We start from the raw sequence: 25,309 nt of genomic DNA, 5'->3' as shown, positions 1-25,309 counted from the left end.
CTTATTGCTTCAAAATTTCGGAATGGGATGACCAATGGAGTAAGAAGAAACACAGTGTTTATATTGATTGGCGGACAATTACCAATAAGTAATAAAAAGGTAAAAGTATGATACACATGGTCAATTTTATGCCTACAGTATACGTTATCTCTCTCTCAAATGTGTGCACCACCTCATTATCGACGACGTCTTTTCATTGTTACGCAACGTAACGCAACCTACGCAACGTAAGAAAATTCCCTTCCAATAATTGTCTTTGCCCCCGCCTGCGTGAAATCAAACCTGCGATGTTTCCAGCACTGTTGCATGTCAGTTCCCACTTGTGATTACGCAATACAACACTTTGCGTCGATACGTCGCTGCTTTACGTTGCGTTGCGTTCTAGTGGGAACCACGCTTAAGAAAGAAACAAGTATACTGAAGGCCCTGTATAGCCTGTCGAATATAATTATATTGAAACTAATACTACTTATATACTACTCTAACATTTATAATTAAAACGTATCTGAGTTTTGTTATTGAATACTTTGAATATTTGTTTAGAAACGTGGCAGATAAAACATGGTTCATGCACCTTTGTGCCATAATTCCAATTCCAAATGTTTGATTTCCTCAAATATTTACTATTTAAATAAAATCTAAAATTTCACTCTAATTGGTTGTGTATTACTTTCTCGGAATCGGCGCCATTACTAGGGTCGTCGTTCTTGGAATTTGGCCCAAAAATAATGATGCATGTTATTTTGATACAAAAGTTAATACCGGTTGAATTAATACACCTATACACGCACAAATTTGTTTTTTCTGATTTGTTAGAAGTTTGAATAGGCCTACTCTAATATTTATAATTAAAATGTATCTGATTTAGTTTTGTTATTGAATACGAAAATGTGTACTCTGGGGCGGATCCAGACATTTTTGAGAGGGGGGGGGGGGTCCGCCGATAAAAAGGGCACATCAGATATTGAGTATTTGAGCCACAGCCCCCCCCCCCCCATGGTGGGGGTTGTGGCGAAGCGAATTTTGTTACAGGACACACTTAGATGGCCGGAAATGGCACTCTCGCACGCAAAATTCATGATAAATGGCACCTTTCTAGTTCGCCGGAAATGACACTTTATTAGCAGGGATAACGATGCAAAATTAAAAGTTGTTATTTTTCAACCAATTTAAACATTATCTGTTGGTATTTTGTTTCAATATTCCAATAAAGAAAGAATTACGAAAATCTGACTTGTAGTTTTCGAAATATAGGGTCTAAAACATTGCCGAAAATGATCGTTTTTAGCCACGAACGTTGTAAACAAATTGCGCCATTTTTCGCTAAAATAATTACATATAATTACGTTTAATAGTAATTTCTTTTATATATCAACATTGGAAATATCAATAAAATATGTTATTAAATGTTTATAAAATATATAGAGTTGTTTATTTAACCATAGAGATATTATATAATATCTCTATGATTTAACGGAATTCGTACAAATTCATTGCTCTAAATTTGTGTAGTGTACCGTTCAGTACAGAGAGATCACGTGACTTCTTGGTACACGCGAGAGAAAACATTCCGCTGTGGGTGATTCGCGTCCACCAATCCAAAATAGCCAGAATCCAAAATCAGTCAACCGTGAGCTCTGCCGATCGCGGGAAAGCTCAGCTTTGATTGGCTTACGATAATTGAGCCTCACGTAATTTTCACAAATATTGTTTCAAAAATGAAATAAATGATCCTTCTTTATGGTATGTGTGATTTTTCTTTAAAAGATTTGAATAATAAAGGCTTCATATCGAGAAAAAAACATTTTTTTGGCACTTATAATAAATATTTCTCAGAGAAAAAAGCACATGGCTTGTAAAACTATATTATCTTGGCGTAGGAAGACAAACAAATCCCAGGTCATGAGAGGCTCAACTACAAAAACAAGGTTGAATAGTATAGTGTAAGGACCGTTCGATGATTTTTGAGTAAACAATCTACCGCGTATGGTCGTACGCGGTAGATAGTACGATATTTTAACTACATTTTTTACATGTTTGGTTGGATGTAATGGAAATAAAAAATAGTTGATCTGATGGAATGATATGTAAATAAACAAATACTCAAAAGAATTATGTTTACAGTTCAATTATTTTCAGAATAATAATACATAAAAATGTGTTTACCAATGGACAAATAATCGCGTCAATGACAGAGCACGCATGGTAACGTACGCGGAGTTGAATCGTAAAAAGTTTACATGCGCCCTCTGTAGTATGCGAAACGATCTATTTTTAGAAGTTTAAGTAGAGATCATCACGCGTCACCACCTCTCACAATGCTCTTTGATCGGCCGCCGTAACTTAACATCGCGCTCATTGTGATAAATTTCTGTTTTTATTTTTGGGGTTAGTGTAGCTTACTCTGTGCATACTAATATACACACAAATATGTCACACGAATAAAATATTGAACCTCTAAAAAAAGGGCACCCTTAAAATTTAGGGGGGGTCCGGACCCCGTGGACCCCCCCCCCCCCCTCTGGATCCGCCCCAGGTACTTTTCCAGTTACATAATATAGTGTGTGTTTTGAAAGGTGGCCAAATTTTAGTTTTCCTCGAATATTTACTATTCAAAATAAATCTAAAAAAATTACTTTCACGGAATCGGCACCATTACTAGGGTTGCGATTCTTGCAATTTGGCCTAAAAATATGATGCATGTTATTTTGGTACAAAAGTAAATATTGGTTGAAATAATAAACCAATAATATTTCTTAAATTTGTTGTGGTTGTTCAGAAGTTTGAATATTTAAAATAATTTAGGGTTATATAAGTTCAATAAATATTGGCACGCGGAAAGTTTAAAAGGCATCATTTGTATTTGCATTCATTCTATCCACTTGACTTTGTTTTCTTTCACGTGCTTAAACAAGGCCATATACTGTACATGGCTGCAGTCGCGTGCTCAAATTTGAATTAGTGTTTACTGACCGACCGACCAACAGACCGACATATGTTGCGTTGCACACGACTAAAAATAAATTGTCTCCCTCAAGTTAAAGACTCCCTCCCATAAAAGACCACTGTACCGCGGCCCCGCTTACCTACCTTGGCAGTTTTCGCGGTATCACAGATGCCACGATCATTACAATTATTCAAATTTTAATTATTGTGTTTATTCACAACATACAGTACCTAGAAACCGGGTGAACTACGGTTTTATTTAATGAGACATTATGGTATGGCAATTACATAATTACCGTTTAGAAAAAAACTCAGTATCACTATGAAGAAAACAAAATTCTAAGCTTATAAAGCTCCGTCTACTCTATCAAACTAGTTTGACAAAAAAGTGTGATGTACCCAAATATGGTAGTGATATTCCCAAATACAGTGTCTTTATCAAGTTAAAGACTCTCTCCAATTAAAGACCGCTGTAAAACGGCCCCACTTACCTACTTTTCGCAAGTAAGCCTTTCAGAGAAACATTAATTATTCGTTCATTATTCGTATACCGTAAAACCTCGAAAAGAAGCCCATGGGCTTAACCTCGAAAAGAAGCCCATCTCGAAAAGAAGCCCCCCTCTACAGTTTGCAAAAGTACTCTCGAATAGAAGCCCATCTCGAAATGAAGCCCCTGGGCTTCTTTTCAAGATAGTATGGGCTTCTTTTCGAGATAGACTACAATATAGGTTCAACTGAGTCAAAGGAACAGAAATAAACAATACAAACATTAAGAGTTACTGTAGTAGGATAATTTAATGCCAGATACTTGTGATGAAGACTGATGATAATAATTAATATGTATGATCGTGTTTATCATACATTTATGACGATGATAACGAAATGAGTGTATTTGACGGTGAATCATAGGACTGTTTTTTGCTTTTTATATTGTTTTTTAATTGGTATATTAAACATAATTTCATGGTTGAAAAAATGTCTCAAGTCATATTATAGTTTGTAGTAGAAATTCACAAAATTTACAGCATTCATTCCGAAAAGAAGCCCCCTCTACAGTTTGCAAAAGTACTTTCGAAAAGAAGCCCATCTCGAAAAGAAGCCCACCCAAGAGCAATAAAAAAACGGGCTTCTTTTCGAGGTTTTACGGTAATTTGTTGTGGTTGTTCAGTCGTTTGTATATTCAAAATAAACTAAGGCTATATCAGTTCAATAACAGTACACTGACATGCAAACAGTTAAAAAGGCCTCATTGGAATTTGCATTCATCCATAGCCACTTTGGCAGTTTTCGCGGTATCACAGATGCCATGATCATTACAATTATTCACATTTTAATTACTGTTTATTCACAACATACAGTACCTAGAAACCGGGTGATCTAAACATCACAGAAGAAAGCAATGTGTTTTTGAACAAACTGGTTACTTTGAGTAGCCTACAGATAATAAAATAACAAGGTTAAAGCAAAGATTGTATAGCGGCGCTATACAATCTTTGGTACAGGGATGAGTGAAATGTTCCCTAGTTAATCTGATGTGGTATAACCTTAGTCAGAAAAGGTTTGACATACTGTAATCAACCCTTCAAAAAATCATACAAAGAGCAGAGCGACACCATTTTAGAAAATACATATTTTATTAATACATTTTTTTGTGTTTTTTTTTACATTTTAAGATTTTTATAATGTTTCAATCACATTTTTGTGATTATGTATCCTATGTAATTTCTGTTCTGATGAAATTTCAGGTGGAAACACGCTTATTTAAAACATTTTAGATGCTTCTTATGCAAAACTTTATCAATTCAAATCATCACTTGTTACTGAATTAGTACAAACGTCTGCGATGTAAATCATACGGTATTATTTAATGAGACATTAATGGTATGAACATTACTTAATTACCGTTTATATATATATTATATCACTGTGAAGAAAAAAATTTTAAGCTTATAAAGCTCCGTCTAATACACTATCAAACTAGTTTGACAAACAAGTGTGATGTACCCATGGTAGTGATGTTCCCAAATATTTTATTAATTTTTTTATTTTATTCAGTTTCTGCCATACATAGAAAAAAAAAACAAAATATAAACGGCAAGGAAAGACCAAACAGGTGCTAAACATCTATGCTAGTTGGTCAACCCAGAAAAGAGCACAAAAAAATTACATTTTACAATTAAAGCATCTTCCAAAAAGGTGACACACATTTTCAACATCAAAACTATTAAAAAAAATAAGTACTGAGATAGTTTAACTAACTAACAGAAATATCTTGTTGCGAATTTCACCGGGTAAGTTATTCCAGATTCTGGTGACAAGTGGGATATATTATTATGATTGAAAAGAAGATTCTGTTCTGCATCGACGAATATCAAAAAGAGTACCAACAGAAAAAGAACTACGAGTAACCTAGACCCTAGTAATTCCGGGAAAGTAATACTCAACCAATTAGAGTGAAATTTTTAGATTTGTTATTTTGAATAGTAAATATTCGAGGAAAAACGAAATTTGGCCAGCTTTCAAAACACACACTATATTATGTAACTGGAACAGTACACATTTTTGTATTCAATAACTAAATCAGATTAGTTTTTAATTAGAAATATTATTTGAACACTAATTTTCAATATTATTAGAAATATGATTTTATTTATTTTGCAACACCTAGCACCAATTACTGACCGCGCACCTGCTGTTAGTAGGCCTATAAAAACAGAATACGTTTTACATTTTCATTACATCAGCTTTAAAGGTGTACAAACCAAGAACCAACAAGAAAATGAAGATCTTCAAAGGTACCGTCATTTTTTGGTATTGCCTGATTTTGCTAACCGAAGCCAAGGTAAGAACTTTAATCAAGATTAAGACTTTTTATTAACTCTTTTTTATTATAATTATTCAAGTCCACTCAAGCAGCGCTTGTCTATTTATACTATCTACTTTGTCCAAGTACTCTAACTTGCACTGATGATAATAGTTTTGCTCTAGCCCGAAAACTCTTGTTTTGATTTAGCTTTGTAATAAGGCCACGGTTAGTCGTTAATTAAAGTTTTGAAAAGACAAATTTATGTATACTTGAAATTAATTATCTTATGGATGGTGAAGAATTAAACTAATCATAATATTTTGTAATAATTATTATTATAAAGGCCTCTAAAAACAATGGCGGAGTAATCTGGAATTTCATTTTCGGTGACAAAGGTAAGCGTATTGTGTGTTGATTTTTGTTTTTTTTAGACAATAAAAATTATCTAATTGTGACATTGCTCTTAATAATTACAAAAAATATATCATTTTCAATTAGTTATCGAGTTTTAGACCGCGTGCTGTTTGTTATTCTCATCAACCATTTCTACACTGAGAATATCCTATTTTACAATCACTTGGACGCCTGAAATTCATAACCTCTTAAAAATTCTAAGTGTGGATACGTTATGTGACGTGATTTGCTCTAAACTAATACAACATTAATAAGTTATGAGAATTTCTCAAAACTATTACACAACTAGAAATCCACCCGAGAGCGCATACCTCCGCCTACTGTAAAATTCTCCTACATAAGATTTCTCCGGGAAAATATAAATATATATAAGTTTGTGTGTGTGTTAATGCTGTTTGATTTAGGCTAATTTCACTCAGAGCATGTGTATGCGAGTTTGGTGTAATGGTTATATAACAAGCCTTTCAGTTGACTAACAATAGCACGAACAATACATTTTTTGCTTTATGTATTAGCTTTACATGGTTAAAATCCTGCTGGGGTTAATAATTTGTTTACATAATTTCTTGATACAAACAATTCCGGCATTGCAACAATGACCTTTCTAAAATCAAGATTGACCAGAATAATGATCGAGGAGTGTCTTAAGCTGTGCCGATTTGCGGCGCCTCCGCCTTAACCCATGTAGTAAGCTTAACTTCTTGACCAATCGACTAATTTTGGTCCATATCAAAGAATATGTCCATGTTAAAAGAAGACAGAATGCGTGGTATTTAATATATCGTACTGAAGATAATAATATGAAAAAGCCGGTACATTAAAACATTGTTTTAAGATTACAAATCACAAATTATAACCCTTGCCTCTTGTCCAAAATGAGTTTTTTTGGACAAGTAGTTCTCGAGAAAATGTAATTTTATTTTACGTATTACTTTAAGACTTCTTACCGGATTTTGAAAATTGTCTCCTATCTTTTAACACTTCTAGCCGGTCTGAAAATAATATAATTTTTGTTATTTGTGAAGTTATTGATAAACCAATTTTATTGATTTTCAATAGGCATGGTCTGAAAGTATATACCTATCTACACCCAAAAATCCAGAACGATAACTTGAATACTGTAGGCGCTACCGTGCTAACAAACAAATGAAAGCACTCAGAAACTGAGTGAAGTACTTGGCAAAATATATCCACTGATTGGGAGCATGTTGAAAGATACATTTTTTTGCTTTATGTATTAGCTTTACATGTTAAAATCCTGCTGGGGTTAATAATTTTGTTTAAATAATTTTTTAATATAAACAATCCCGCCATTGCAAAAAATGACCTTTTTAAAATCAAGATTGACCAGAATAATGGTCGAGGAGTGTCTTGAAGCTGTGCCGATTTGCTGTGCCCCTGCCAGTCGACTAATATTTTGGTCCATGTCAAAGAATATGTTCATGTTAAAATAATACGGGTGCTATTTAATATATCGATGGAAGATAAGCTTTTGTGACATGACCAATATATCAATAGGCATGTTCTGACAGTAAGTATATACCTATGCACAGAATGAAATAAAAAAATGACTAAAAAAACTAATTATCAACTAACAATAGTCTCCTTTGACTAACAATGGAACAGCAACGCAAAAAACAAACGGGTGGATTTTAAAAGAAATAGCTTTTTTTAAACTACTCGTATTAAAAAGCTGGTACATTAAATCACTTATGTTTTGAAATTACAAATCACAAATTATAGCCATTGCCTCTTGTCCAAAAATAAGATTTTTTGGACAAGTAGTTCTCGAGAAAATACAATTTCAGTTAAATTACTTGTTACTTTAAGACTGCTCACCAGCTTTTGAAAATGGTCTCCTATCTTTTAACACTAGCCGGTCTGACAATAATATCATTTTTGTTATTTGTGAAGTTATTAATAAACCAATTTTGTTGATTTTCAATAGGCATGGTCTGAAATATATACCTATCTACACCAAAAAATACTATACTTGGCAAAATTCTTTTTGCCAAGTAACAAACAAACATACAAACAAAGTAAATACTCTACTTGGCAAAATTCTTTTTTGCCAAGTAACAAACACACGCGATCGATTACATATACCTCCTTGGCGGAGGTAAATTATTACAGAAGCAGATATGGAGGCTGTGGGCCACCAAGTTCACCCATCCAGCAAAAATTCTGTCTTTCAACTCTTACCCTAGAGTGTATTGTGTAGGATCTGATGGGATAACATTATGACTCTATATCGTTCCAATGCGTTTAAAGTAACTAAGATTTGAGCCGTGAAAGAAGAAGAGTTCTTCAATATCGACGTTACGGTACATCCAAGGAATGTCTTCTTCCCAGAGTGGATGTTCACATCTAACTCGTAATAGCTGTTTAGTTTTTCTCACACTGGGTTGGGGGGTGGGGGCGAGATTGTGGTTGGTCAAATTTCGCATTACATTTGGTAACAAGTTTACAGTTATATTTCTATTTCACAATTACATCCCTAAAGATGTATTTTCCCCAAAAACATGAAAAGGAAGACTAATTAAAATAAGTAGAAAACAAATAGAAAAAAAAAAATTGCTTTAAAACATTTTTTTTTTCAAGTAAATACATTTTTTTCCCGATCAAATTTTTGGTCAAAGTGGATAACTATTATGTTGCATTAAAATGGGATATTCAACAAACATTTTGTTAAGAATTATTTTTTGAGGGGGACAATAATATCTTTAAGAGTAATGATATGAAGGAATATCTGTCATAAATATAATGTAATTTAATATTTACAGCTTTTACAACTAACTTTAACAATTATGTTGAGTATACTCATTGGGGTCGGAAGGACTGCACCCCAAATTCTTCAGAAATCGTATACGTTGGTAAGTGAAAATAAATCAATGTTATTAATTTTAAAATCACAAACAGCATTATTATTCATAAGATCCACCATTCAAACCCATAGTACTAGGCCTATATATGTACAGTATATATAAAAGGTTGAACAAAATGTAAATTATGAATTTACATAAAACTTGTGATAAAATGTTGTTTTGAACATTATTTTTATTTACACTTTATACTTATTTTCGGTTTCATCGCCCCTCCCTCTCTCCTTGCCTTTAAACTTCCCGAACGTCACCAGCGCATTTCACCTTGGGTGGTCCACCTCACTTTAAAGGACTTTTAACTAACGACGGTTAGGGGAGGACGATGAATATATCTTGTGTTCGCTAGAGCGCAAAATCATATACAGTCAACATAGCCGTTTTATTAGTTACGAGCCCTTGCGCGAAGACGATGACCGACAGTATCCCTCTCCCCCTCCCGTGTCTTGCGGCGTGGGCCCTTCTGAATCGCTTAGCTCTGGTGGAACAGCATAGGCCTTCCTAGCTAGGAACATCGAATTCAAACGCCTCGCAGAATGTATTGCTTTTAACACAGCCATTTTAACCCAATAAAAATGTTATTTCGTTAAACAATTAAATTTTAAGTTCAAATATTTTTTCAACGTTTAAGTGTAATTTGAACTGTATATTTAAGGTTATATGTATATTTGTTCAATTCGTTCTCCGTAAACGGGAAAATGGCAACTTTATCGTCCTCAAAAAGTTAAGACGACGGAATTTCACACTAAGCTCCGCCTACTTTGTTAAAGCTCATGCATAAATTATTCATGATCGCACCGTCCTGTGGCTTCCCGTCGTGTTTCGTAAAGTCTCTATTATCAAGTAATAACAAGTGTCGGCTTGTTAAAAATACTCAACTACAACATGAAAAGCAGATTCTATTTCTAGGCCGGAATTGTATGGTTGCGTCGGATTTGGGCACCGACAATTTTGTTACACCTTACATTATGATTACCACGTTTATTGTTTTACTGTTTTGAATAATAATGTTTAGGGTATCTTGGAGGAGGGCACTTTATGCAAACTGGAGCAGGTACAAACCCACTGTGTTTACCCGAGAAACCTGAATACGACGAGCGAATGGTGGCGAACGGCTCTCATAGGGCTGAAGTGTATGGTGCTGAGTACCAAACGGCGTCCGATCAATACCCTCAGTGGAATGACGTACATGACACGGATCCAGCTTGCGCAGTGTGTCTAGCAAAAGGTCGATCAGCAAGTATAATGATCCCAGCTAAACGTACATGCCCTGAAGGCTGGACCAAGGAGTACGAAGGTTTATTAATGGGTGGTTGTACTCATCACAAGGCCACCCATGAATACCTTTGCGTCGACGGCTCTCCTCAAAGTAGGGATAATTCAAAAATGGATAAAAATGGCTTTGTAATCTATCCTGCCGTCGGAAAATGTGGGTCACTCAAATGTCCGCCATATGTTGATAACCACGAGTTATCATGCGTTGTGTGCACAAGATAAGATACTATCTTCTTATGATTTTGAGGCTATAATTAGGCCTATACTGCATACATTTTTCTTAACAAATGATATTCATTATTCAAAATATATGTTAGATGATGTTATTGCTTTGTGTAACAAGCTATACTGGATACATTTTTCTTAACAAATGATATTCATTATTCAAAATATACGGTAGATGATGCTATTGCTTTGTGTAACAAGCTTTAGCGTATAGTTGGCGAAATAAAAATAAGTTCCTCTGAAACTGAAATGGCCTCACGAGTTAGTTATTGATGTATTTTGAACAATAAAATAATACAACTTCAATTAAATATTATTAATCACATACTGTAATTTTACCTCATCTTTATTATTGTAACATTATTTGGGCTGCTGACTATCCATCACATCTCGATAAACTTAATAAGCTGATTAAGCGTGCTATTAGAAATATTACTTGTACGTCTCGCATTACTCCATCTGAACCTTTATTTTATGAACTTAAGTTACTGAAGTTAGGTGATATACATAAATTGCAAAGTGCCTCTTTTGTCTTTCAATATTTTTCTAACAATCTTCCTTCTCCCATGATGAATTTATTTAACACTGCTGATTTCAACCATGGTCATAATTTAAGAAGTACTGTTCATAAGTTTCAGTTAACTATTCCTTTTGTAAGATTAACTAGTTCTTCTCACTTTATTTATGTTTCTGGCCCTTTAATTTGGAATCAATTAGATACTAGTATTGTTAACTCTTCCTCTCTCCCAACTTTTCGTAAAAAACTTAAAAGTAATTTGTTATCATTGTACTCAAACTAGACCTTCAAACTGTTTTTGTCATGACTTTTTTTTATTTTATTTAATAATTATATACAAATGTATTTTTTTCTTTTGTTTATGGGTCTTGCGTGACAAGTATTCTCTTCTTGCAGATCCTCTATTATTGGTATTTTTTGTATTTTCTCATTATAAATTATCATTCTTTTTTATTGTATTGTTATACCATTGATAGAAACTAATAAATGTTGAATTAATAGATTAATACCATAATTCAGAACAAATACACATAAGCATAGTGGCCTGTAACAACAAAATAATGAACTAAATGACTATCAACAGCGAGTACAGAAGATAACAAATAATCGTTTTACTGCATTTTTCGCGTTCTATATACCATTATTGTTACGCTAACGACGACTACCTGAAGAAAACAAATAATCATTTATTGCACTTCTCGCGTTCCATACACCGTTGCTTAAAATGGAACAAACTACCATACTGTATTTTTGGGTTGAACAATTTCGATGACGACCGAATATAAATAGATGCCTTAAAATACATCCCACTATCACTTTACTAAGTGCTGGATTGTCACGGAAACCTGAATAAACTTAGATACAGTAGGCCTACATCATAATAAATAACAGTTTCTCCAAGTATACTTACATTTAAGACTGAGCAGCTCCGTCTCGTGATTTTACTACGGTTTGACATTTTGAATGGTTAGTCTCCATAAGATACGTCTTGGTTGTTTTTTAATCCAGCCGTCTGTTCTTACGTTGATATACACTGCATAGACTATCTCTATTAATGCACATGGTTATGTGTTTATACTATAAACTACTGTAAACCGGTTTCCAGTATCGATCATTTTTTTTCCCCAAACATTCCTTGCATTTAGTCTATATATTATTTGAATCCAGATTCGTCGATTTTCTACACAATGTATTTGCCCTACCATGGCCTCTAATTGCTTTCAATATATTATCATCTTTATTATAGCTTTAATTTATAAAATTTATATTATTTACTTCCGCTTTAATAGATATTGAATAGGTTGAATGGGTTTATTTTTTTCAATATGAATCATTTTTTCATCAAAACATGATTTTTGTTTAGGCTTATAGCACGTTTAATTGGCTTCGGTCTCGACTGTGGAGCTGATTACGACAGGGGAATTATTGTGGTTATAAGATGTATTTTTTTTCTAACTTAAGCCTATCCTATTATATTGCACGAATGATATTGGAAGGCTCTCGGTCCTTCCAATGGCGGTTTAAAGGCTAAGATTTTAAAAATATATCTACATTATAATAATATTAATTACTTATAAATGGCCGGCGCTAGTTCCGTTTCGCACCTGTCGTTTATTTCGACTCAAAATTGGTTAAGTAACTTTATCGTGAGTACCACACCTTAGAATTAGGCCTCAAAAATACTTTTACGAAGGAGATCACACAAAAAGTAAAAAGTAAATCCTTTAAATTGATGAATTTACAGACGTGTTTCTCGCACATCGGTTCGTGAATTTCGCATACTCCATGTTCAATGTTGTTGCTTCTATGGAGCGCCAAAAGAGCAATCATAATAGAGGGCTAAAAACTCAGTAAATTTCGTAAATTTAATGCATTTATTGGTGAAAATTACGTTCAATTTTATCATATTTTGTCAATGTCAATGCAACAAAAATATTACTGTTGATACTGTACATGGTTTTTGCAGGAGCTTTTAGGAATAAAAATCGACAAATTCATCATCATATTACATGTACTGTAGGGGTAGGCCTATACCTTAATCTAAATAATGTGCCTCTTAGTCTTAGTCTTACTCTTAGGCCTAGGGTTGGTTGCTATTTGAAAACAGCAAATTATTAGCAGTAAAATGTTACAGCATTTTTATTGACAAAATATATTAAAATTAAACGTGTATTTCAATAATAAATGCATTAAAAGAAGACGCATTCCACTGAGGTTTTAACCATCTATTGTTGTTGCTCTTTTGGCGCTCCATAGAAACGAAAATATTGAACTTCGAGTATGCTAAATTCGCGGCGAACGGCATGCGAGAAACATGTCTGTAAAATCATCAATTTAAGGATTTATTTGTTACTTTTTGTGTGATTCTTCTTCATAAAAGTACTTATGAGGCCCAATTTTAAGGTGTGGTATTCACAATAAGTTGCTTAACAATTTGGAGTCAAAAGGAAGTCGAAATAAAAACAGGTGCGAAACGGAACTAGCGCCAAATGGCCTTCAGTCTTCATACACTTGCATATTTCCAAAAGTATATACTATCCTTGGACCTTCGTTGTGGGGTTCCCTTGCTGACAAAAGCCTTTCGCGCCGAGCGGGTAATCGACTTTGAAGCCTGCCTTCTTGGAAGCCATCAGAAGAGTTTGTACTAGTTCTACAATGTGACCTGGGCGTCGTGATTGTTTGAGTTGGCAGTGACCGGCTGTTTAAATAAAAATACTGATCAGCATCCTTTTAATATTATGCCTATGGTAACTAAACAGGTTGTAATTATGCATTTTTATTGTTTTTTCGACGACCAATGATTTTATTTTAGACATTGTGTTATGCTTATTGGTCATCTGCAGTCTCAGACGTGTCTATGGAACGCCGTTACTGCCTTATTCGGCTCGTTTACTATTCGGCCCTTTACCATTTGGCTCTGTCATCATTTTATACGGCTCTTTTACCAGAGCCGTATGAAATGGTGAAAGTGCCGAACGTAATGGTAAAAGAGCCGAAGAAGGAAGTAACGGCGTTCTATACGTGTTTCATGACAGTTAAAGGTACATGCTTGTACTGAAACTCACCTTAACTGTGGGTGACCACCTCGCTGTCTGTTATAACGAATAATTGAAGAGCCAGGCATTGACCTGGCTCCTTTAGGTTGTGGTACTGGTTTCTTTGGCAGACGCAGACGTGGTGCTACAGCGAATCCTGGACTAGGTCTTTGATACTGTTTGTAACGATTACCAGATAACATTACAGGCGATAACCCAGTATTGCTTAAAACGTTAGGTTGATCTGGAAAATTTAAATTATCATGCTATATATACAACAAGTTTATATTATGATTCAAATTCCGTTTTACATCAGCCATTGCGTTTTACTTTTTTCGAAATCAGTTGTATGTACATGCATATACCTTGATACCGTCGTTCACTGCTACAACCGTTGTACGGGAATATGGAAGAATTCGACGACATGTTTCCATTCGTTGAAAATGGCCAAACACTCTCATCTTCATGGGAAACATCAGTTACGTTTCTTCTCGAAATGCTTGATTTTACTGATGGTTTCGGTACTGTCTTAGCATACTGTTTCGTGAAAACAAAATCATGAGTTAGGGTCATTGTGGCTAGGTTTCATTCAAATCTCTCCAGTCTAGTTACAAAATTTCGCATAAGGCTTACTGTACGTGAAACACAGTTGAATTACGGGTCGTGATTTTTTTTTCGTACATAAGTTGGGGACCACTTATGTGAAAGATAGCCGAACTACTTCCTAAATATAACTAAAACCTAACCCTCTAAATAATCTCTCTCACTATTATCACCATAAAGTAAAAATAAGTTGCTCATGGGATTTGTCTAATCGATTCGACAAAAACAGACGGCTCAACAGAAAGCATTGTTCGCATTAGCGAATTGTAGTTAGCTCAATTCTTACATCACACCTTGGATATGGATATGACTAATGAATATTCATGTTTATTTTGTGATGTTTCATGAGGAGGACTTGTGTACGGAAATAAATATCACCGGTCCCAATATAAAGGCGTGCAGTATTAAAATGAATGGCAGATAGCGCTAAAGCTTGGTTCCCACTAGACAACGCAAGCGAGTTGACCATGACAAGCATCAGTTTGGATTATCCATAGCTTGTGATTGGTAAAATTACGCGGTACGCCCTAGTGGGAACCAAAGCTTAACAATCAGAGCCGTTTATTATATTCTTATGTGACACGACTTCTTCTTCTCATAGAAAGTCGCTCGATCGGTGAAAGGCGCTCAAGCTATGGCATTAATAAAGTTGACCAATTTAGAAAGAACTTTCATCGTATTTTAATTTATTGTGCACATAACAACTGTCTTGAGCATAGGCCATTTTTCTTATTGCTTCAAAATTTCGGAATGGGATGACCAATAGAGGAAGAAGAAACACAGTGTTTATATTGATTGGCGGACAATTACCAATAAGTAATAAAAAGGTAAAAGTATGATACACATGGTCAATTTTATGCCTACAGTATACGTTATCTCTCTCTCAAATGTGTGCACCACCTCATTATCGACGACGTCTTTTCATTGTTTTTCCAGTAAAGCGTGGTTCCCACTAGCGACGCAACGTAACGCAACCTACGCAACGTAAGAAAATTCCCTTCCAATAATTGTGCTTGCCCCCGCCTGCGTGAAATCAAACCTGCGATGTTTCCAGCACTGTTGCATGTCAGTTCCCACTTGTGATTACGCAATACAACACTTTGCGTCGATACGTCGCTGCGTTACGTTGCGTTGCGTTCTAGTGGGAACCACGCTTAAGAAAGAAACAAGTATACTGAAGGCCCTGTATAGCCTGTCGAATATAATTATATTGAAACTAATACTACTTATTATACTACTCTAACATTTATAATTAAAACGTATCTGAGTTTTGTTATTGAATACTTTGAATATTTGTTTTGAAACGTGGCAGATAAAACATGGTTCATGCACCTTTGTGCCATAATTCCAATTCCAAATGTTTGATTTCCTCAAATATTTACTATTCAAATCAAATCTAAAATTTCACTCTAATTGGTTGTGTATTACTTTCTCGGAATCGGCGCCTTTACTAGGGTCGTAGTTCTTGGAATTTGGCCCAAAATAATGATGCATGTTATTTTGGTACAAAAGTTAATATCGGTTGAAATAATACACCTATACACGCACAAATTAGTTTTTTCTGATTTGTTAGAAGTTTGAATAGGCCTACTCTAATATTTATAATTAAAACGTATATCTGATTTAGTTTTGTTATTGAATACGAAAATGTGTACTGTTCCAGTTACATAATATAGTGTGTGTTTTGAAAGGTGACCAAATTTTAGTTTTCCTCGAATATTTACTATTCAAAATAAATCTAAAATTACTTTCACGGAATTGGCGCCATTACTAGGGTCGCGATTCTTGCAATTTGGCCAAACAAATATGATGCATGTTATTTTGGTACAAAAGTAAATATTGGTTGAAATAATAAACCAATAATATTTTCTTAAATTTGTTGTGGTTGTTCAGAAGTTTGTATATTTAAAATAATTTAGGGTTATATAAGTTCAATAAATATTGGCACGCGGAAAGTTTAAAAGGCATCATTTGTATTTGCATTCATTCTATCCACTTGACTTTGTTTTCTTTCACGTGCTTAAACAAGGCCATATACTGTACATGGCTGCAGTCGCGGGCTCAAATTTGAATTAGTGTTTACTGACCGACCGACCAACAGACCGACATATGTTGCGTTGTATACGACTAAAAATAAATTGTCTCCCTCAAGTTAAAGACTCCCTCCCATAAAAGACCACTGTACCGCGGCCCCGCTTACCTACCTTGGCAGTTTTCGCGGTATCACAGATGCCACGATTATTACAATTATTCACATTTTAATTATTGTGTTTATTCACAACATACAGTACTTAGAAACCGGGTGAAGTACGGTTTTATTAAATGAGACATTATGATATGACAATTACATAATTACCGTTTAGAAAAAAACTCAGTATCACTATGAAGAAAACAAAATTCTAAGCTTATAAAGCTCCGTCTACACTATCAAACTAGTTTGACAAAAAAGTACCCAAATATGGTAGTGATATTCCCAAATACAGTGTCTCCATCAAGTTAAAGACTCTCTCCAATTAAAGACCGCTGTACAACGGCCCCGCTTACCTACTTTTCGCAAGTAAGCCTTTCAGAGAAACATTAATTATTCGTTCATTATTCGTATACCGTAAAACCTCGAAAAGAAGCCCATGGGCTTAACCTCAAAAAGAAGCCCATCTCGAAAAGAAGCCCCCCCTCTACAGTTTGCAAAAGTACTCTCGAATAGAAGCCCATCTCGAAATGAAGCCCCTGGGCTTCTTTTCAAGATAGTATGGGCTTCTTTTCGAGATAGACTACAATATAGGTTCATTAACTGAGTCAAAGGAACAGAAATAAACAATACAAACATTAAGAGTTACTGTAGTAGGATAATTTAATGCCAGATACTTCTGATGAAGACTGATGATAATAATTAATATGTATGATCGTGTTTATCATACATTTATGACGATGATAACGAAATGAGTGTATTTGACGGTGAATCATAGGACTGTTTTTTGCTTTTTATATTGTTTTTTAATTGGTATATTAAACATAATTTCATGGTTGAAAAAATGTCTCAAAAGTCATATTATAGTTTGTAGTAGAAATTCACAAAATTTACAGCATTCATTTCGAAAAGAAGCCCCCTCTACAGTTTGCAAAAGTACTTTCGAAAAGAAGCCTATCTCGAAAAGAAGCCCACCTAAGAGCAATAAAAAAACGGGCTTCTTTTCGAGGTGTTACGGTAATTTGTTGTTGTTGTTCAGTCGTTTGTATATTCAAGGCTAAGGCTATATCAGTTCAATAACAGTACACTGACATGCAAACAGTTAAAAAGGCCTCATTGGAATTTGCATTCATCCATAGCCACTTTGGCAGTTTTCACGGTATCACAGATGCCATGATCATTACAATTATTCACATTTTAATTACTGTTTATTCACAACATACAGTACCTAGAAACCGGGTGATCTAAACATCACAGAAGAAAGCAATGTGTTTTTGAACAAACTTGTTACTTTGAGTACAGATAATAAAATAACAAGGTTAAAGCAAAGATTGTATAGCGGCGCTATACAATCTTTGGTACAGGGATGAGTGAAATGTTCCATGGTTAATCTGATGTGGTATAACCTTAGTCAGAAAAGGTTTGACATACTGTAATCAACCCTTCCAAAAATCATAAAAAATTGCGTTTGCGCATCTCAAAGAGCAGAGCGACACCATTTTAGAAAATACATATTTTATTAATACAGTTTTTTGTGTTTTTTTTTACATTTTAAGATTTTTATAATGTTTCAATCACATTTTTGTGATTATGTATCCTATGTAATTTCTGTTCTGATGAAATTTCAGGTGGAAACACGCTTATTTAAAACATTTTAAATGCTTCTTATGCAAAACTTTATCAATTCATCACTGGTTACTGAATTAGTACAAACGTCTGCGATGTAAATGATACGGTATTATTTAATGAGACATTGATGGTATGAACATTACTTAATTACCGTTTATATATTACGGTATATCACTGTGAAGAAAAAAATTTTAAGCTTATAAAGCTCCGTCTAATACACTATCAAACTAGTTTGACAAACAAGTGTGATGTACCCATATGGTAGTGATGTTCCCAAATATTTTATTTATTTTTTAATTTTATTCAGTTTCTGCCATACATAGAAAAAACAAACAAAATATAAACGGCAAGGAAAGACCAAACAGGTGCTAAACATCTATGCTATTTGGTCAACCCAGAAAAGAGCACATCAAAATTACATTTTACAATTAAAGCATCATCAAAACTATTTAAAAAATAAGTACTGAGATAGTTTAACTAACTAACAGAAATATCTTGTTGCGAATTTCACCGGGTAAGTTATTCCAGATTCTGGTGACAAGTGGGATATATTATTATGATTGAAAAGAAGATTCTGTTCTGCATCGACGAATATCAAAAAGAGTACCAACAGAAAAAGAACTAGTATTCTAGACCCTAGTAATTCCGGGAAAGTAATACTCAACCAATTAGAGTGAAATTTTTAAGATTTGAATAGTAAATATTCGAGGAAAAACGAAATTTGGACACCTTTCAAAACACACACTATATTATGTAACTGGAACAGTACACATTTTTGTATTCAAGAACTAAATCAGATTAGTTTTTAATTAGAAATATTATTTGAACACTAATTTTCAATATTATTAGAAATATGATTTTATTTATTTTGCAACACCTAGCACCAATTACTGACCGCGCACCTGCTGTTAGTAGGCCTATAAAAACAGAATACGTTTTACATTTTCATTACATCAGCTTTAAAGGTGTACAAACCAAGAACCAACAAGAAAATTGCCTGATTTTGCTAACCGAAGCCAAGGTAAGAATTTTAATCAAGATTAAGACTTTTTATTAACTCTTTTTTATTATAATTATTCAAGTCCACTCAAGCAGCGCTTGTCTATTTATACTATCTACTTTGTCCAAGTACTCTAACTTGCACTGATGATAATAGTTTTGCTCTAGCCCGAAAACTCTTGTTTTGATTTAGCTTTGTAATAAGGCCACGGTTAGTCGTTAATTAAAGTTTTGAAAAGACAAATTTATGTATACTTGAAATCAATTATCTTATGGATGGTGAAGAATTAAACTAATCATAATATTTTGTATTATTATAAAGGCCTCTAAAAACAATGACGGAGTAATCTGGAATTTCATTTTCGGTGACAAAGGTAAGCGTATTGTGATTGTGTGTTGATTTATGTTTTTTTTAGACAATAAAAATTATCTAATTGTGACATTGCTCTTAATAATTACAAAAAATATATCATTTTCAATTAGTTATCGAGTTTTAGACCGCGTGCTGTTTGTTATTCTCATCAACCATTTCTACACTGAGAATATCCTATTTTACAATCACTTGGACGCCTGAAAATCATAACCTCTTAAAAATTCTAAGTGTGGATACGTTATGTGACGTGATTTGCTCTAAACTAATACAACATTAATAAGTTATCAAAACTATTACACAACTAGAAATCCACCCGAGAGCGCATACCTCCGCCTACTGTAAAATTCTCCTACATAAGATTTCTCCGGGAAAATATAAATATATATAAGTTTGTGTGTGTGTTAATGCTGTTTGATTTAGGCTAATTTCACTCAGAGCATGTGTATGCGAGTTTGGTGTAATGGTTATATAACAAGCCTTTCAGTTGACTAACAATAGCACTAACAATACATTTTTTGCTTTATGTATTAGCTTTACATGGTTAAAATCCTGCTGGGGTTAATAATTTGTTTACATAATTTCTTGATACAAACAATTCCGGCATTGCAACAATGACCTTTCTAAAATCAAGATTGACCAGAATAATGATCGAGGAGTATCTTAAGCTATGCCGATTTTCGGCGCCTCCGCCTTAACCCATGTAGTAAGCTTAACCTCTTGACCAATCGACTAATTTTGGTCCATATCAAAGAATATGTCCATGTTAAAAGAAGACAGAATGCGTGGTATTTAATATATCGTACTGAAGATAAGCTTTTGTGACATGACCAATATATCAATTTTCCTGAAAATCAATAGGCATGTTTTGTAAGTATATACATATGTACAGAATGAAATAAGTAAGGAAACAGGCTGGTACTAAAAAAACTAATTATCAACTAAAAATAGTTTAATTTGAATAACAATAGAACAGCAACGCCAAAAACAAACGGGTGAATTTGAAAAGAAATAGGTTTTTTAAACTACTCGTATGAAAAAGCCGGTACATTAAAAAATTGTTTTAAGATTACAAATCACAAATTATAACCCTTGCCTCTTGTCCAAAATGAGTTTTTTTTGGACAAGTAGTTCTCGAGAAAATATAATTTTATTTTACGTATTACTTTAAGACTTCTTACCGGATTTTGAAAATGGTCTCCTATCTTTTAACACTTCTAGCCGGTCTGAAAATAATATCATTTTTGTTATTTGTGAAGTTATTGATAAACCAATTTTATTGATTTTCATTAGGCATGGTCTGAAAGTATGTACCTATCTACACCCAAAAATCCAGAACGATAACTTGAATACTGTAGGCGCTACCGTGCAAACAAACAAATGAAAGCACTCAGAAACGGAGTGAAGTACTTGGCAAAATATATCCACTGATTGGGAGCATGTTGAAAGATACATTTTTTTGCTTTATGTATTAGCTTTACATGTTAAAATCTTGCTGGGGTTAATAATTTTGTTTAAATAATTTTTTAATATAAACAATCCCGCCATTGCAAAAAATGACCTTTTTAAAATCAAGATTGACCAGAATAATGGTCGAGGAGTGTCTTGAAGCTGTGCCGATTTGCGGTGCCCCTGCCAGTCGACTGGTCTGAAATATATAGGCTACCTATCTACACCAAAAAAATACTATACTTGGCAAAATTCTTTTTGCCAAGTAACAAACAAACATACACACAAACAAAGTAAATACTATACTTGGCAAAATTCTTTTTTGCCAAGTAACAAACACACGCGATCGATTACATATACCTCCTTGGCGGAGGTAAATTATTACAGAAGCAGATCTGGAGGCTGGGGGCCACCAAGTTCCCCCATCCAGCAAAAATTCTGTCTTTCAACTCTTACCCTAGAGTGTATTGCGTAGGATCTGATGGGATAACATATGACTCTATATCGTTCCAATGCGTTTAAAGTAACTAAGATTTGAGCCCTGAAAGAAGAAGAGTTCTTCAATATCGACGTTACGGTACATCCAAGGAATGTCTTCTTCCCAGAGTGGATGTTCACATCTAACTCGTAATAGCTGTTTAGTTTTTCTCACACTGGGTTGGGGGGTGGGGGCGAGATTGTGGTTGGTCAAATTTCGCATTACATTTGGTAACAAATTTACAGTTATATTTCTATTTCACAATTACATCCCTAAAGATGTATTGTCCCCAAAAACATGAAAAATTAAGATTAATTAAAATAAGTAGAAAACAAATAGAAAAAAAATTTTGCTTTAAACCAGTTTTTTTTTCAAGTAAATGCATTTTTTTCCCGATCAAATTTTTGGTCAAAGTGGATAACTATTATGTTGCATTAAAATGGGACATTCAACAAACATTTTGTTAAGAATTATTTTTTGAGGGGGACAATAATATCTTTAAGAGTAATGATATGAAGGAATATCTGTCATAAATATAATGTAATTTAATATTTACAGCTTTTACAACTAACTTTAACAATTATGCTGAGTATACTCATTGGGGTCGGAAGGACTGCACCCCAAATTCTTCAGAAATCGTATACGTTGGTAAGTGAAAATAAATCAATATTATTAATTTTAAAATCACAAACAGCTTTATTATTCATAAGATCCACCATTCAAACCCATAGTACTAGGCCTATATGTGTACAGAATATATAAAAAGTTGAACAAAATGTAATTTATGAATTTACATAAAACTTGTGATAAAATGTTGTTTTGAACATTATTTTTATTTACACTTTATACTTATTTTCGGTTTCATCGCCCCTCCCTCTCTCCTTGCCTTTAAACTTCCCGAACGTCACCAGCGCATTTCACCTTGGGTCGTCCACCTCACTTTAAAGGACTTTTAACTAACGACGGTTAGGGGAGGACGATGAATATATCTTGTGTTCGCTAGAGCGCAAAATCATATACAGTCAACATAGCCGCTTTATTAGTTACGAGCCCTTGCGCGAAGACGATGAACGACAGTATCCCTCTCCCCTTCCCGTGTCTTGCGGCGTGGGCCCTTCTGAATCGCTTAGCTCTGGTGGAACAGCATAGGCCTTCCTAGCTAGGAGCATCGAATTCAAACGCCTCGCAGAATGTATTGCTTTTAACACAGCCATTTTAACCCAATAAAAATGTTATTTCGTTAAACAATTAAATTTTAAGTTCAAATATTTTTTCAACGTTTAAGTGTAATTTGAACTGTATATTTAAGGTTATATGTATATTTGTTCAATTCGTTCTCCGTAAACGGGAAAATGGCAACTTTATCGTCCTCAAAAAGTTAAGACGACGGAATTTCACACTAAGCTCCGCCTACTTTGTTAAAGCTCATGCATAAATTATTCATGATCGCACCGTCCTGTGGCTTCCCATCGTGTTTCGTAAAGTCTCTATTATCAAGTAATAACAAGTGTCGGCTTGTTAAAAATACTCAACTACAACATGAAAAGCAGATTCTATTTCTAGGCCGGAATTGTATGGTTGCGTCGGATTTGGGCACCGACAATTTTGTTACACCTTACATTATGATTACCACGTTTATTGTTTTACTGTTTTGAATAATAATGTTTAGGGTATCTTGGAGGAGGGCACTTTATGCAAACTGGAGCTGGTACAAACCCACTGTGTTTACCCGAGAAACCTGAATACGACGAGCGAATGGTGGCGAACGGCTCTCATAGGGCTGAAGTGTATGGTGCTGAGTACCAAACGGCGTCCGATCAATACCCTCAGTGGAATGACGTACATGACACGGATCCAGCTTGCGCAGTGTGTCTAGCAAAAGGTCGATCAGCAAGTATAATGATCCCAGCTAAACGTACATGCCCTGAAGGCTGGACCAAGGAGTACGAAGGTTTATTAATGGGTGGTTGTACTCATCACAAGGCCACCCATGAATACCTTTGCGTCGACGGCTCTCCTCAAAGTAGGGATAATTCAAAAATGGATAAAAATGGCTTTGTAATCTATCCTGCCGTCGGAAAATGTGGGTCACTCAAATGTCCGCCATATGTTGATAACCACGAGTTATCATGCGTTGTGTGCACAAGATAAGATACTATCTTCTTATGATTTTGAGGCTATAATTAGGCCTATACTGCATACATTTTTCTTAACAAATGATATTCATTATTCAAAATATATGTTAGATGATGTTATTGCTTTGTGTAACAAGCTATACTGGATACATTTTTCTTAACAAATGATATTCATTATTCAAAATATACGGTAGATGATGCTATTGCTTTGTGTAACAAGCTTTAGCGTATAGTTGGCGAAATAAAAATAAGTTCCTCTGAAACTGAAATGGCCTCACGAGTTAGTTATTGATGTATTTTGAACAATAAAATAATACAACTTCAATTAAATATTATTAATCACATACTGTTATTATACCATAATTCAGAACAAATACACATAAGCATAGTGGCCTGTAACAACAAAATAATGAACTAAATGACTATCAACAGCGAGTACAGAAAATATCAAATAATCGTTTTACTGCATTTTTCGCGTTCTATATACCATTATTGTTACGCTAACAACGACTACCTGAAGAAAACAAATAATCATTTATTGCACTTCTCGCGTTCCATACACCGTTGCTTAAAATGGAACAAACTACCATACTGTATTTTTGGGTTGAACAATTTCGATGACGACCGAATATAAATAGATGCCTTAAAATACATCCCACTATCACTTTACTAAGTGCTGGATTGTCACGGAAACCTGAATAAACTTAGATACAGTAGGCCTACATCATAATAAATAACAGTTTCTCTAAAACAAGTATACTTACATTTAAGACTGAGCAGCTCTGTCTCGTGATTTTACTACGGTTTGAAATTTTGAATGGTTAGTCTCCATAAGATACGTCTTGGTTGTTTTTTAATCCAGCCGTCTGTTCTTACGTTGATATACACTGCATAGACTATCTCTATTAATGCACATGGTTATGTGTTTATACTATAAACTACTGTAAACCGGTTTCCAGTATCGATCATTTTTTTCCCCAAACATTCCTTGCATTTAGTCTATATATTATTTGAATCCAGATTCGTCGATTTTCTACACAATGTATTTGCCCTACCATGGCCTCTAATTGCTTTCAATATATTATCATCTTTATTATAGCTTTAATTTATAAAATTTATATTATTTACTTCCGCTTTAATAGATATTGAATAGGTTGAATGGGTTTATTTTTTTCAATATGAATCATTTTTTCATCAAAACATGATTTTTGTTTAGGCTTATAGCACGTTTAATTGGCTTCGGTCTCGACTGTGGAGCTGATTACGACAGGGGAATTATTGTGGTTATAAGATGTATTTTTTTTCTAACTTAAGCCTATCCTATTATATTGCACGAATGATATTGGAAGGCTCTCGGTCCT

The 25,309-nt window shown here is 34.2% G+C and overlaps 2 protein-coding genes and 1 long non-coding RNA gene across 3 annotated transcripts; 2 read left to right on the top strand and 1 right to left on the bottom strand.

Moving 5' to 3' along the window:
* Positions 1 to 5,706: 5,706 nt before the first annotated feature.
* LOC140049351 (uncharacterized) lies at positions 5,707 to 10,832 on the top strand. Its single transcript, XM_072094221.1, has 4 exons — positions 5,707 to 5,788; positions 6,096 to 6,147; positions 8,950 to 9,039; positions 10,061 to 10,832. Exons 1-4 carry the CDS (start codon positions 5,726 to 5,728, stop codon positions 10,540 to 10,542), a joined length of 687 nt encoding a protein of 228 aa, XP_071950322.1. The 5' UTR covers positions 5,707 to 5,725; the 3' UTR covers positions 10,543 to 10,832.
* A 3,680-nt stretch (positions 10,833 to 14,512) lies between these two features.
* Positions 14,513 to 25,232, bottom strand: LOC140049183 (uncharacterized). The gene is made up of 3 exons (XR_011845209.1): positions 24,713 to 25,232; positions 21,068 to 21,112; positions 14,513 to 14,634 (listed from the first exon to the last, which is right to left on the bottom strand). It is a non-coding gene; the product is annotated as an uncharacterized lncRNA (long non-coding RNA).
* Positions 22,427 to 24,731, top strand: LOC140049182 (uncharacterized). Its single transcript, XM_072094002.1, has 2 exons — positions 22,427 to 22,461; positions 23,483 to 24,731. Exon 2 carries the CDS (start codon positions 23,506 to 23,508, stop codon positions 23,962 to 23,964), a length of 459 nt encoding a protein of 152 aa, XP_071950103.1. The 5' UTR covers positions 22,427 to 22,461; positions 23,483 to 23,505; the 3' UTR covers positions 23,965 to 24,731.
* Positions 25,233 to 25,309: the final 77 nt, after the last annotated feature.

Source organism: Antedon mediterranea, chromosome 5 (genome assembly GCF_964355755.1).
Source record: "Antedon mediterranea chromosome 5, ecAntMedi1.1, whole genome shotgun sequence".
NCBI classification, from domain to species: domain Eukaryota; kingdom Metazoa; phylum Echinodermata; class Crinoidea; order Comatulida; family Antedonidae; genus Antedon; species Antedon mediterranea.
This window is presented reverse-complemented; position numbering and strand designations above follow the sequence as displayed.